We start from the raw sequence: 15724 nt of genomic DNA on the forward strand, positions 1-15724 counted from the left end.
GCGAATGGATATGATGCAACAGGAGCAGAATAGGCGAACGGATATGATGTTGTAGCTAATGGCTAGATAGATGGGCATCAATATTAATCCAGGTGATGCCAACAATGGAAACAACAATAATAGGGGTAATGATAATGGAGGCTGAGACAACATAAATGGTAATAATGGACATGACAACAATGGAAATGAGGCTGATAACTTTAGACATGTTGCACGACAAACTCAAACAACCAGCTCGAGACCTCTTCTACCCACCTTTCCACCCAGAGAACCAGTTCAACGGATTAATGAACCATAGATTGTAGAGTTACAGGATCAGTTTAGGAGGGATTGGGAGGCTAGTGGGTTGGAGTTTTAGGCGGATCTCTCTCAGAGATTACTTGGACTTGAGGATGAGACACATGCCCAGATCAGGAGGACGAAGTCAAAACTTTGAGTTGAGAAAGAAAGTGGGGAAACTTTCTTTACCTTATTATGATGCTTCAAGGAAGATGACTGCACGAGCTTGGGTGCAGAAGATGGATACATACTTGTAGCTGAATCCTATGCCTAAAGAGGAGGCTATAAAGTATGCAACTATTCACTTGGATGGACCAGCACATGAGTGGTGGCACCATGGCATGGTAACCTTGGGACATAATCAGATCACATCTTATGAGGAGTTCACTGAGAAGCTCATAGAGAGATTTGATACTAGGGATCTTGAATTACAGTTTAAGGAGCTGGCACAACTGAAGCAGTGGGGATCAGTTGAAACATATATCAGTGAGTTTCAGAGGATAGCTGTGTTGGTCACAGATATTTCAGAGAGGAGGTTAGTAGTGTTGTTTATGGATGGACTCTCAGAACCCTTGCGAGGTTGGGTCAAGGGACATGACCCAGGTACGTTGCAGGAGGCCACTAAAAAGGCTCGTGACTTAGCACCTTCTTCATTTAGGAGCAGATTTCAACACAAGGATTCTTATATGAAAAAGGACAAGGAGAAGGACAAAAAACCTTTTCACAAGGATGCTCAGCCCAAAAGAGATAAGTTGGATAATGACACCTTGAATGATTTAAGAAAGAAAAAGTTATGTTTTCATTGTAGAGAGCCTTGGGATTTATCTCGTAAGTGTCCTCTCAAGGCTAAGACAAATCAAATGGAGTATTTCTCAACAGAAGAGTTACAGTCAAAGAGAGAGGATCGGCACTCAAATTCAAATGAGGATAGCACTATAGAGGAGAGTAGCATTCCTGAGGATGAGAAGTCATTAGCACGATTAACGAGGGCTTAGAAGGCAATCACATTTAAGGTCAGAGGTACTATCCAAGGGCAGAAAGTGATCTCACTCATTGACACTGGGGCTACACATAATTTTATAGATGCACAATTTGTAGCCAAGAGAGGTCTACAGACTGAGGAGCACGCCGGATTTAGAGTTATGGTAGCTAATGGTGAAAAACTATTATGCACTCAGAAGATATCTAATCTTCACATCAAGTTTGGAGATGGCTATGAGTTGGAAGATGAGTTCTATGTGGTAGACATGGGAGACTATGATATCATCCTTGGCATGGTATGGATGGCCTCGCTAGTAGAGTTCACACTTAACCTAGCAAAATTGGAGATGAAGTTTCAGCATGAGGGAAGAACTGTAGTACTTAGAGGACTTTCAGATGGGAGTTGTAGAGTAGTTTCCCTGAGGAGAATGCAAAAACTTTTTCGGCATAGTAACATAGAGTGGGCAGCAGAATGCTTCACTATGCCAACTTCACAAGAGCCATAGGTGAAGAGTCATCCACTAGAGATTTAGGAGATACTTGACAGGCACACTAAGGTATTTGGCAAGATTCTGCATGGGGTTCCTCCTAACAGAGGGATAGAACATGTTATTGAGCTTGAAGAGGGAGCCAAACTAGTCATGATTACTCCCTATCGTCATCCTAAGAAACATAAGGATGAGATAGAGAAGGCAATTAAGGAGTTGTTGGAAATAGGGCATATCAGGCCTAGTAAGAGTCCCTTTGCTTCAGCAGTAGTGTTGGTAAAGAAGAAGGATGGGACAATGCGCATGTGCATTAATTATAGGGCATTAAACATGAAGACCATTAAGAACATATATCCCATCCCACGAATAGATGAGCTAATTGATGAGTTACATGGTGCATGCTTTTTTACAAAGATTGATCTACGGTTAGGGTATCATCAGATCAGGATGAGGGAGGAGGACATTGAGAAGACAGCTTTTCAGTGTCACTATGGCCACTTCGAGTTTTTGGTTATGCCATTTGGGCTAACCAATGCCCCTGCTACATTGCAGAGTTGCATGAATTAGGTATTTAGGGAGCAACTCAGGAGATTTGTTTTGATTTTCTTTGATGACATTTTAGTTTTTAGTAAGACTTGGGAGGAGCATTTACAACATCTTGAGATGGTGTTGTCTACTTTGGAAAAAGAATCATTGTATGCCAAGGAATCTAAGTGTGAGTTTGGGATGACTGAGCTACTATATCTTGGACATATTATCAGTGTAAGGGAGTTCGAGTAGATCCTGAAAAGATTAGGGCTATTGTTGATTGGCCTACTCCAACAAATCTTACACAGCTTAAGGGATTCCTTGGTCTCTGTGGATTTTATAGGAGATTTGTTAAAAGATTTTCACAACGCGCTACACCCTTGACAGACCTTACTAGGAAAGGGGCCTTCACATGGACAAAGGCAGCTCAGAGAATCTTTGATCATTTCAAGAAGGTGATGTCATCATGTCCAGTACTAGCTCTACCAGATTTCACAAAGCCATTTGAGCTTCATAGTGATGCATCAGGAGACGGGATCGGAGCGGTCTTGATGCAGGAGAAGCATCCCATTGTTTTTGAGAGCAGGAAGCTCTGTGGAGTGGAGAGAAGCTATTCCATATATGATTGGGAGATGTTGGCTATAATGCATGCATTGGCTAAGTTTAGGTCCTACCTAGTTGGCGGAAAGTTTGTTATCAAAACCGATCACAACAGCATCAAATACTTCATGAACCAACGCGATTTAAATGATAGACAACAGAAGTGGATCACGAAGTTACAGGCTTATGACTTTGACATTGAGTTTGTCAAAGGTAAGAAGAATGTGGTTGCAGATGCCTTATCCAAGAGGCTTCATATTTGTGCTCTAGCTGAGATTACAGGAGTTTGGAGAAATAAGATCACAGAAGAATATGCGAGGGACACTTGGGCTTTTGGAGTAATTGCAGGCACCATACATGATGATCGCTGTGTGGTGATGGATGGGTTGATAAAGTTTCAGGGCAGGATATATTTGATTCCTTCATCACAGTTTAAGGAAGTAATATTGAAGGCATTTCATGATGCACCTACAGTTGGACATCCAGGGGTCTTTAAGACCTATAGGCAGATCTGTGAATGGTTCACATGGAAAGGGCTCAAGGATGATGTTCAGAAGTATCTGAGGGAGTGTACAATTTGCCAGCAGAATAAGGGAGAGCACACATATCCTGTAGGGTTGTTACAACCTTTGCCCATTCCAAATAGGAAATGGGAAAGTATTTCCATGGACTTCATCATTGGGTTGTGATAGTTGACCGACTGACGAAGTTTGCTCACTTCTTTGCTATTCCATCCACTTATACAGCAGCACAGGTGGCTGATTTTTTCTTTAAAGAGATATTCAGATTACATGGGCTACCTACTTTCATTGTTAGTGATAGGGATAGTAAATTCATGAGCACTTTTTAGCAAGAGCTGTTTAGGTTGTGTGGTACTGAACTTACACCTAGCACTAGTTATCATCCACAGACAGATGGGCAGACAGAGATTGTGAATGAATGGGTGGAAGGATATCTGAGGAACTATGTGACTACACAGCAGAGGGCTTGGGTCAAATGGTTACATATGGGAGAGTACTGTTATAACACCGCTTATCATACGTCCATTAAGATGACTCCATTCATGGCACTATATGGTTATGAAGCACCTAGTTTCATGGATCTGGTTTTGGGAGATGGTAGAGTGCCCAAAGCAAAAAACTTCTTGCAGGATAGTCAGGATATTTTGAGGGTGCTCAAGGAGAATATATAGCAAGCCCAAAATCAGCAAAAATTGTATGTTGACCAGCACCGGATAGAGCGTAGTTTTGAAGTTGGGGATATGGTTTACCTGAGGCTACAACCATATAGACAGTCATCACTCAAGAAAAGTGGAGCAGAGAAGTTGAAGCCTAGGTTTTATGGCCCCTACAAAGTGATCCGCAAGGTGGGTGAGGTTGCTTATGAGATAGAGCTTCCAGAGAATAGTCAGGTGCATAATGTGTTTCATGTGTCAAGGCTTAAGAAAGCCATCGGACAAAGAGTTGTGCCTTCAGTAGAATTACCACCATTAGATGAGGAGGGAAAGCTTGTATTAATTCCTGAGGCTATTCTGGATACTAGGGAAAGGACTCTGCGAAGCAGGTTGATTAAAGAATATTTAGTCAAATGGAAATATCTGCCAAAGGAAGATGCTACTTGGGAGAGTGAGCAAGTGCTACAGCAAACAAGACTAAGATTGCTTGAGGGCAAGCAATTTCAAGGAGGGCGGACCTGTAATGTTCCCATGTTTTAGCCTTCACGTTCTCCAAAGTCTAAGTTGAGGATAAGAAAAATTAAAGTCATTCAATTAAAAATTAAAAGGCGACTTTGTATTAATAGCTTCTAGGGTATGTATTAATTATTGGAAGGACGGAAGCCTCTCGTGATTTAATTAATTATTGCCAGGGAGGAATTTCTAGAGTATGCATTAATTATTGGAAGGAGGAAGCTTCTAGCTCTTGCAATTAATTAATGTTTTAGTTCTTTCCAGAAGGATGAAGAAAAGGATAAATAGGGCTGAAAGTCATATTGCTGATCATCGGATGATTATGACTTGCATTTGATAAGAGCTTGGATGTGTGAATCACACTCCCTTCTTTTGGCAATAGAGGATGTTCATTCTTTGTTGTAACATTCTACACGTCATTCCTGTAGGGTTTGGCCTTTGGAATACATCTCTTTGTAATTGATTGCAGCATTTTCAGCATTAATATAATTTCAGCCTTGGTTCAATTTTTGGGCATTCCTGGGTGTCCATTACAGTCTTGAGACCAACCAATCGTAGGAAGACTTATGAGGGGAGTCTTTTGACCAGAGGTTGTAAGAAATAGTTTCAATCTTTTGAGCCTACATCAGCTTAGAATTGAATTGATTCTATGTTTTATGAACTGGCTCATGTTGTTTTTTAGTGAATTGAGCGTACAATATTCAGGTCTAAAGCATCCTTGACACCTGTTATAGCCTCCTGGGGGGAAGGGGAGGATAAGTTTTCAGATAGAAGGGAGCCGATGCATTATGATTTAGTTCTTATTTTATCTTTTTATATTTATTGGGACATGATAATCCTAATAGTTATGATTATTATCAGCTTATTTATTCTAGAATAAATAAGAGATTCACCCAGTTTCCTTTGAACCTGTCTATGCATCTTTTCACTAATGTGTAAATATATATTTTCACATTTGCATTGGAAACTTACTCTGTTTTTAAACTGCTTTCTATTCATCCTGTTTGTAGAAGAATTTTTTTTAGTAGATGAAATTATTTAATGGATTTTTGATAGGCTAATTTGATCCTTAAATTCTAATAGTACAGTGAGTAGGTAGTTTTAAGTCAGATTATTCTATTTGGTTGTCTCATATTTTAGTAGGATTGTACAATGAAGAATGATATTGAGAGAGGAATCAGGCTTGCACAGTATGTTTGGGATCATTGTTTAATTATTTTATCAAAATGGGGAGTTGCATACGATGGCTATAACATAATATTATAATGAATATGTACATGGATATTGGATTAAAAGTGTTTACGTAAACATATCAATGTGTGTTTTTGTAAACTTACACATTATTTTGATATCATATTGACTTAAGATTTTGTTCTGGTTGCAGAGTTTGAGTCTATATTGTTGCATCTCTGCATGAGAAAATGTTTGGTTTCTCTTATGGAGAAGTGCTGCTAATTTTGGGAGCAACTATTGCTGTTATTGGTGGGAGAAATGACCTTGTATTGTATATTTTCTTGTCATGATTTCTTATTAATTTTGGTATCTTCAAACTTCTGTCTCTTGTTGCAGGGCCAAAAGATGTACCAAGGGTTGCTAGAGCTGCTGGCAGGTTAGCTGGTAAAGCTGTAGGCTATGTCCAAAGTGCCCGAGGGCAGATGGAATCTGTTTTGCATCAATCTCAAGCTACACAGGTCCATAGTCCCATAACTGCAATATAATTTATTTTCATACTTTGTCAAGGACCTATTTTTTTGTGGGATGGGATGGCTTTGAGCATGTGTTTCTTAGTATTTGCTGCAGGCAGGAGATACACATGTATTTCTGAGTTGCATATTTATTCAGTAAGATTATCTTTCTGATCAAAGAAAATTAATGTACATAATGCATTTTTGCGAATTTTGATGCATTTTTTGGAAATGACTAATGCTCCCCAAATGCACCTGCCTAGGGAGGGGCATATGACTTGTGACCACTCCTAAATTAATAATCAATGATCAATCAATGTAGAAATACCAAAATAGGCAATTCTATAAAAGTAGGGACATCATATACCAAACTGTACTTATAAAACAGGCAACTTATTTATATAAAAAAGCTATACAAATTATCTGAACACACTATATCGTATTCACAACATTTGGCTTGGCTTTTCTTAAATTTTAATAACCATGAATATACCATCTGATTATGACACCTCGCACATCTCCATGAAGCAATGGGGTGACTTGGCTGTTTTTTCAAACAGATTCTTTTAGTCTTTCTATAGCTGGAGGCCACTCATTAACATGATGCTGTTATCATTCAAAAAGTACACGGTTATAAAATAGTCCTTTTTAATTCTCAATCCATCAAGCTTAATAGATTTTGGAATGATGTCATGATGGTATTTCCCATGCTTCCCTTAGTAATTAGCATGTCTGGAAGTTCAACAATGCAAATACCTAATTGTGAACACTTGAAGACGGTCTAGCTTTAAAATTTGAATCAATTCTTTTCATTTCTGGCTCTAAATTGCAGGGAACAATTAAGATAGACAGCCATTTGCATTTGACTATAGGATCAATACTTGGAAAACGTACATATCAGTGACCATCATGAACACTCTATGATATAGAACGTAGAGAGCTCTTCGAGTACGGGTATATTCAGAATACCTATCATGACTCATGCTGGTCGCACTTGAAAACAACTCTTCTTTCATTTTAAATACGAATCATTGCAACTGATTTAAGCCAAGATCCCCCTTACATTGCATTGTGAGATATTTCACCGAATATCACAGTTACTGCAAAATCAATTTTAAGAGTTAACTGGCATTAATTAACAGTTGTCGGCTTAAGCTTCTTAAAGGTAGTTTTCTGAAGTGTTTGTCATCTTTGATTTAAATGGTGAAGCTTCTAAAGTTTGTTTGTTTAGTTTAGTAAAAGGATTTTTTGATCATAACAATGATGACGACATTATCCTAGTTTCACCAAATAAAATGGTACAAAATGTAGTGCCTCTCCTATTTGCATCTTTTTGTTGTCATTTTGATTCTATTCTGGCATTGTGCCTTTGGATGTTCCATTTGCTACTAATTGCTCTTGGATTCTTATTTAATGTTCTTCTTTTACATGGGTTATGTGATTGTAACATCCCCTTTTTCAATATCTTAGAATATCAGGACAATTACTTCAACTTCTCTCACTGATTCTACCAAATTCTTGCATTTGGACTAAGTAATGAAGAGAGTATGCAAAATATAAACTGCTATTTCAGACCAGTCAACAATATGTGTATGCAATGTGATAAATAGCAATGTCTAGTATATCGATGTGAAATATGCTATGGATATGATGTTCTCTACCACTTACGGTGATAATGCATTGATGCTATTTCTGATATAAACAATAGAAGTATGCAATCTTTATTTATTGCTTGCAGCAATGCATTGGCTATGTCTGATGTGACAAAGTAATTATGCAAATATGGTAATATTGCTGTTTCTGATATACACTTTTAATGCCTGCAATCACTGTTGTTAATGCCGAATGGCACATGCTCAATTGAGCAGATTCAATACGGATATTAAGAGATAAAAGTTCCAAAGATGATATCATTTGAGAAATCGAGAACGCCTCTTCATATGTCGTAGTTGGAAGGATAAGTCATGTTTGCAAGACACATGACCTGTGCTTGTCCATGATCACCTCCTTAACCAATCACACCGTTTCATAACATAATACGGTTATCTTTCATGATCAATCTGATATTTTCTGGGTGTATCCTTTCATGATGATTATTGATTAGACTCTAATATTTTCTACCTTCATACAGATCAATACCTGCTGCTAACAACTGATTATCATCATATTGAGATTATATAGATATGTTTGTTATCTCATAATTGCTTCCTTAGTAATTAATATATCTTCCTTTGACTGTTCCTTTTTAGTGGCTAATTGATAGCAAATCGATGCAATTCTATATGCATCGCGGTCCTTCTACTTCCGTTGCTATATGATATAGCGACACACATTAGCATTGAGGGTCTGTGTTAGTTCTAATCCCAAGTGTTTGTATTCTATAGACAATGGCCAGCTCCTTAAAGACCATGATGGGTTATGCAAACAAGACTCCTCAATTCAAAACCATTATGTGAAGATGCCATCTGTTGAAGAATATCACGTTATTGCTGCCTTTTATGTGCACAAGATGAGTCTTTCAAGATTAACTACTTCCCATGTTAGAAGTGGTTCCTCCATTAATCACTGCTTAATCATATGTGTTAGGATCCTTTGTATGTAGTGAATCTCTGATACAAGGTATCACGGTGCTTATCATATGAAGCAATAGTTATATTACTTCTGCTCTCTTCCAGTTATGTTTGTGGACCCTAATATATTGATCATCTTTGAGATATCCTTCTTGATGATTAAAGGGTGTTTATTAGCTGATGCTAACTATCTTATGATCCTTATAGATTCAACCACCCTCTACTCATTCGAATCATTAATATACAAGTTAGTCTTAACTCGATATCTCCCAATTGATTGATGTCACTTCCTTTTATTGTACATGTCATTAGTCAATATCCTTGAGCGAAACGATCTTTATAGATCTTCCTTAGCATAATCATGATGTCAATATTGAAGACCATATGTGAACCATCTATTTTTTTGCAATTTTGTCTCTCTAGAGACTTCACAAAATTGTGACATTTGGTCGAAATGTTGTGAAAGTGATGGGGACATTGCAATGATCGTGATGTATAATGTGTTTGGAGTCTTTGGACTTCTTAGTGGTAATTATTGTTGTGTTATTGTAGTGAGATGTGTACATCTAAGTTATTGGGTTCGCACCTTGGACCCTTGAATTAGGTCCCGGTGCAAACTAGATATGAGTTTGTGTTTGGGTACAGGCGGGGTTTGTGTAGGATCCACGCGGACTCATGTGGACCCACATGGCTAAGCATGGACCCTGCGCAAAACCAACCTATACCTAGGCGAACCTCGTGCATACCCCTGCATACCAGCATAAATCAAAAAATAAAGTGGGTCCAAACTTATTAAAAACACATTTTTTTATTGTTGTTTTGTTCTAACCTTGAAAGGGCCCCATATGAAGTCTCCAAGCACACTTTTATTTCACATTTTCTCTCTCCATCTTGCTAGTTTAAACTGAGGTGATTGTATTTGAAGGAGATTGATTCTGGAGTGCCAAATAATTTCCACAAAGCAGATTTGAGTGTTAAAGATATGCATTTCAACCATATTCTTTAGTTTTTTGATAGGTTGTTTCAAGTTTTTGATGAGTTTTTTTTTCAGGTTTGTGAAGTGTGTTTTTTCCTAGTTTTTAATGGATTGCAACGAGTAGTCAAAGGTTAGTGGATGGGGAGGGATCTCAAAAATTTAAAATTGATAGAGGGTCTCCTTTATTACGAAGTAATTGGAAAATATTTGCTTGTTCTTAACAATGATCAAGCTATCAATTTATACAAGAGACTGAACGATGTTTCTTTAAGAAACAATTGTAAAGAATAGAAACATTCTATTTTAGAAACAAAAAGCTAAATGTTAGAAAGATTCTAATATTTACAGAAGATTACAATAGATAACCATTAGATACTAAACAGAGATAATAGAAACTATCTATTATTGTAATACCCTCCCTTAATGGTAGATTTTGTCTGCTCAAGGTGCTCCGCATTGTTCGCTATGGACTGCAAACTAGATTGCTTAGATAAGGTAGCTAAGTGCTTTCGACATTCAACCTTCATGTGACCAAACTTGTGGCAATAGTTGCATTGAATTTTTTTTCTTTCAAGAGCCCTTTGAATCTGGAGCAGAGGATGTCTGCTGAGAATACTGCTAATGGTACTTTGGATAACGCTCCAAAACTTTGCAGATGAACATGATGCTCCAAAACAAACCACAAAAAGCCATGATTTTTTAGGTGAAAAATCAATCAAAACCCAACATGATTTTTGTAGTGAAAAATCAATCAAAACCCAACATGATTTCTCAGGTGAAAAAGCAGTCAAAACCCAATATGATTTTTGAGGTGAGAAATCAATCAAAACCCACCATGATTTTTGTGGTGAAAAATCAATCAAAACCCAACATTACAAAGCTTCGTTTTTTAATAGGAAAAACGGTAAAACCCAACAGATAATTTTTGAGGAAAAAATTACAAACCCACAAAGGAATCCCACACAACATTGCGAATAATAGAATCAAAATTTTTTAAGGGAAAATTTATGGAAACCCATTCAAAAAAAAATTGAGAAAAAAAAATGAAAACCCATCTAATTTTTTTGTTTTTGAGGAAAACTATGAAAACCCACTAGAATTTTTAAGGGAGGCAAAGCATGAGACTTTGCATGGTAAAGCAACACATGCAAGTACATGCAACCCTCAATAAGTAGATTCTACCCAGAAAATTTGAAGGGTGACCCAAAAGAGAGCTTGAAAAACCCAGAAAGAATATATTGTTGATTTTTGGATCGGCTGGCTCGAAAATTGAGGCATCTAGAAAAATCTAATGACAACCCAGTTGAGCTCTCAAAAAACCACCAAGAATCAAAAGTCAGCAGATTTAGATCACTCTGAACGGAAACCGTAGTTGGATTATAGAGAGAGTTGGAAGCAAATATGCATGCAAGTAATTTCAAAAATAAAAGGCAGATAATTTCAACCAAGAAATTATAATTATTTTCGAAAAAAATTACAGTGTTGGCTTTGATACCATATTACGAAGTCATTGGAAAATATTTGCTTGTCATTAACAGTGATCAAGAGATCAATTTATACAAGAGATTGAACGATGTTTCCTTAAGAAACAATCGTAAAGAATAGAAACATTGTATTCTAGAAACAAAAACTAAATATTGGAAACATTCTAATATCTACAAAAGATTACAATAGATAAGCATTAGATACTAAACAGAGATAATAGAAACTATCTATTACCGTAATATCCTTTATGTTCTTTATGGAGACACATTGCAAGAATTTCTCCACTTCTTAGAGTTGGGGGGTTTCTTTGAAAATGTAATTTTCACAACTCACAGTATAAGAGCGCCTAGTATCGAGTCACACTTCTTTTTTTGGGTCCTAGGGTAAAGAAATTAAAATGTGTGAGGGCCCAGGGCCATATAAGAAGGGGTTGTTAGTTGGACAAATAACAATAGTCATAAAAGAACAAAAATATGCTGACAAATTGGTTGCAAATGGAGAACAAGCTAGTTACAGTTTCGGGGAAAAAAATAATAACTCCACCCTCTTAGCCAACCTCTAGAGTCTAGACATCCCTTCTTGTCTATGCCTTTTATAGAGGATGAAGATGTCGAAGTAGAACCACAAATCACCTCTCGCAAGAGAGGTTCATTAGAGGAGGCATTTGAAAATGACGCAAGAGATATTGCTAATGAAAAAATTTGCATGTTGCCTCTTTGCGAATGGTCTTCCATTCAACTTGGTGAGATCACCATATTGGAGGGAGATGGTAATAGCAATAAGTAATGCACCTTCTGGTTATACAGGTCCTAGATTTGAAAAGCTGCACACCATCTTATTGGCAAAAAAAAAGAAAATCTATAGAGCCCCAATTGAAACCATTTAGAGATTATTGGGTTCAAATAGGTGTGTCTATTGTTTCTGATGGATGGAAAGATTGCAAAAATTGTTTATTGATCAATGTTATTGTCATGTCCCCCAAGGGGGCAATGTTTTTGAGGGTGGTTGACTATGAGGGAGAAGTGAAAGATGCAGAGTTTATTTCTTGGATTCTCATTGCTGCAATAGAGGGTGTGGATCATGATAATGTTGTCTAAGTAATTACGGACAATGCAAAAGTTTGTAGGGCTGTAGGTGCTTTGGCAGAGGCTAGATATGAACACATTTTTTGGACACTGTGCACCATGCACTCACTCAATTTGGTGATGCAAACAATTGGCATTCAAAAAAAATGGGTCAATGAAATATACGAGGGTGTGGAGATTCAAATGTTTGTGACAAACCACCAGATGTTCACAAGAAATTTTTAGAAACTTTTAAAAATTGGAGCTATTAAGGGTAAATTTTAAAATTTAATTTTAATTTATTTTCATTTATCAAGTTATGTCATGTTTTATGTAGTTGAATGCACTTCTTTTTTTGTGTTGTTTACATATTTTAAATGTGTTATTAACTTACTATTAAGATGTTCTTAGGTGATTGAAACCCGGTTTGCATCTCACAATCTTACGAGATGACTTATGAAGGTGAAAGAGGCACTTTCGTAGATGGTTATTAGCAACCAATGGGGTATTTGGAAGCAATCAAATATAGTGAGGGCCCAAAAGGTGGAGACATTGATATTGGAAGATGATTGGTGGGCTCTAGCAAATGATTGGTGGGCTCTAGCAAATTATATATCGGAATTCATCGAACCTATCATGTCTATGCTTTGGTTTGCTGACATAGAGGAACCATGCTTCGGGGATGTCTGTGATAGCATGGACACAATGTTGGAGAAGATAAAATTGTTAAAGTTATATACATTCCTTATCCTTGTTTATTGAGAGTATCAAATTTTTTAATTGACATAACTTACATCAACATCATTTGATATTTGAGCTAATACATAGGAGATTGAATGATCCTGAGGACACCTTTTACAAAAGGGTATAAGCAATTGTTCTTCATTGCTGTAACAAGATGACCACACCTTTGCACCTCCTAGCATATGTTCTATCTCCCAGGAACTATAGCGCATAAGTACTTGCTATTCCAAGTAGAGTGCCACCATATAGAGATGCTAAGGTTGCTAGTGGATACAAGAGGGCACTTAGTAGGCTCTTCAGTGATCTAGAGGTGGGGTGAGTTGTTAAGAAAGAATTTGGATTGTTTATCTTAGGAAAAGATCTTCCCCTTGTTACATGGTGGTACCTTTATGGTCAAGATTTTGTACCTCCAACCTCTTGCCATTAAGATTCTCTCACAAGTAAGTTTTTATTTATTTTTTGCTACTTGCATTGTAGAATTTAACACTTAACACTCTTGCATTTATCTTGTATTTTTTATTTTTTATTTTGTTGATTTTCTTTAAGTTGCAAGCTCTTATGTTGCTGAGCAAACTCAAAGTACATACTCCTTTATCCACAATGAAGCGTAATTGGTTGGCTCCAAAAAAAGATGAAGTTTGCACCAATTTGAGCCTCTTGGCACATAAGGATCCAAAATACAAGAATGGGGTAGAGAAGCTTTGGGATGTAGCACCCGACTCTGCTGACTTGGATGCAACCATTTAGGATCTTGCTAGATCCACTATGGTTGATGTGGATGATGGTGTTGACATAGCACTTGGTGCATCTAGTTTGGGTTCCAATGATGATAGATAGATAGATAGATAAAATTTTAACGTCCACGAGGCTAAAAATAGCCTATGGGACAGCAAGACAACTCAAGCAGACTTAAGTAACAATGTTCGTTGCTTGTGTAGGATGATGATGAGTCCACCCAATTGCTCAATGTACTCTTCGTTGAATAGGTTATGCCAAGAACTGTCACATATAGTGTCCGCAAATTTATCTCTACTACTCTTGTAGGCTTCACATTCTAAAATAAAGTGCTGTTCAGTTTCCACTTTCCCAAAATTGCAGAATCTGCAAATTCTTTCTTCCCAAGCCTCCTTTGGCCTCTTCCAACGTCCGACTACTTGTAGTTGTTGAAAATGCCAGAGATGATGCTTGTTTTGATAACCCATTTGATGATTGATGAACATTAAACATTGAATCATGTTCCAAACTTTCATGAATCACATTTTCATTTTGTAGTTTAGTAATTCAATCTAATGATTTTCATTAGAATAATGTTTTAATGTCTAGCTCTGACATTTGGCATTTGGCATTGATCAATGATCAAGTATTATACTATGAAATGATTTAGTTTTATAATTTTGCACATTTTTTTTCTCTTGTATATATATATATATATATATATATATATATATATATATATATATATATATATATATATATATAGACATATAGACATATACACATGCACAAAAATACACATACGCAAATGCACCATGATGGAAAACATCCATATACCCACATACCATGTTTTTGTATCCGAACCCAAATCGACAACTTAGGCATACATAGTTCTTTGTGCCTAGTTGTGAGAATTTAATGTACTATCACAAATTATTCCCATGAATCAAATGAGATGTGATGTTTTACTTGATTGGGCACTAAACTGATTTATTTTGATGTATTGTTCAAAAGTGGATTAATTGTGATTTTGGCATTGTGGTGCATACTGAGATAGATCAATAGTGTGAAATTGTATTATCACACGTAAGATATAAATGATACCATTGAAATGTAATGTAGATCCAATTTGTTAGTTAAAATGTACTAAGTTATATTTTAGGTTGTTTAATTCCATTTAGGAGATTAAATGCTTATTGACATAGTTGGATATACACATGTTAGATTTAACAATTTATTATATTCATTTTGATTTTATGGTTTACTAATGATGTTATGTTAACTCTAATTGAGGATTATGTTTATGCACTTTGGCTATTTTGTGTATGCATAGGTACCCCTAATGTGTTTTGAGTGGTTGCAAGTACTGGGCATCAACTCCACTTGGCTCCATAGGCTAGAGCACACTCTTCTTGAATGGTGGTTACATGAGATGACACACTAACCAAAATATCTCTTAGCCAAATCAATCATACCTTAATAAGGACGATTTCATGATTTTTATTTTTTGAGCCCTGATTCGTGCAGTTAGTAATATTTGGAGAACCAGTCATCATCTATAGTTCACCCTTGAAGAGTGTTTGAGCATTTTGGCTTATTTACAATTTATCCTTGCACTAAATATGTTAATGCACTTTATGTTAATTATTGTTAGTTGGACAGCTGTTATTTCTGACCCGGAAACAGCAGTAGTATTTATGGGTAGCTTGGACAGCTGTTCGTCTTTATCTATGAATAGCAGTAGTATTTATGGGTGGTTTGGACAGCTGTTTGTCCACTTGCCAAGAATTAGTAAATGGTTATTATTTACTAATTTTAGAGATTCCCTTTTGGACACCTTGCAACCAATTCTATTATTGGTTGTCGAGTTGTCTTAATCTCAGCCATTGGTTTGATTTAATCTTGGTCGTTGGTTTACCAACA

At 36.7% G+C, this 15724-nt stretch overlaps 1 protein-coding gene across 3 annotated transcripts in view; it reads left to right on the forward strand.

Moving 5' to 3' along the window:
- LOC149557353 (uncharacterized) overlaps nucleotides 1-15724 on the forward strand; it is a 112199-nt gene that overhangs the window by 11462 nt on the left and 85013 nt on the right. For all 3 annotated transcript variants that reach the window (XM_089832023.1, XM_089832025.1, XM_089832024.1), the window contains 2 exons: nucleotides 5948-6045; nucleotides 6133-6254. In XM_089832023.1, coding sequence (XP_089688149.1) covers nucleotides 5985-6045; nucleotides 6133-6254 — 183 coding nt within the window. In that variant the 5' untranslated portion in view covers nucleotides 5948-5984. The remainder of the gene's footprint in view (nucleotides 1-5947; nucleotides 6046-6132; nucleotides 6255-15724) is intronic.

Source organism: Cupressus sempervirens, chromosome 5 (assembly GCF_028749045.1).
Source record: "Cupressus sempervirens isolate cs-2001-9-10 chromosome 5, ASM2874904v1, whole genome shotgun sequence".
NCBI lineage: Eukaryota > Viridiplantae > Streptophyta > Pinopsida > Cupressales > Cupressaceae > Cupressus > Cupressus sempervirens.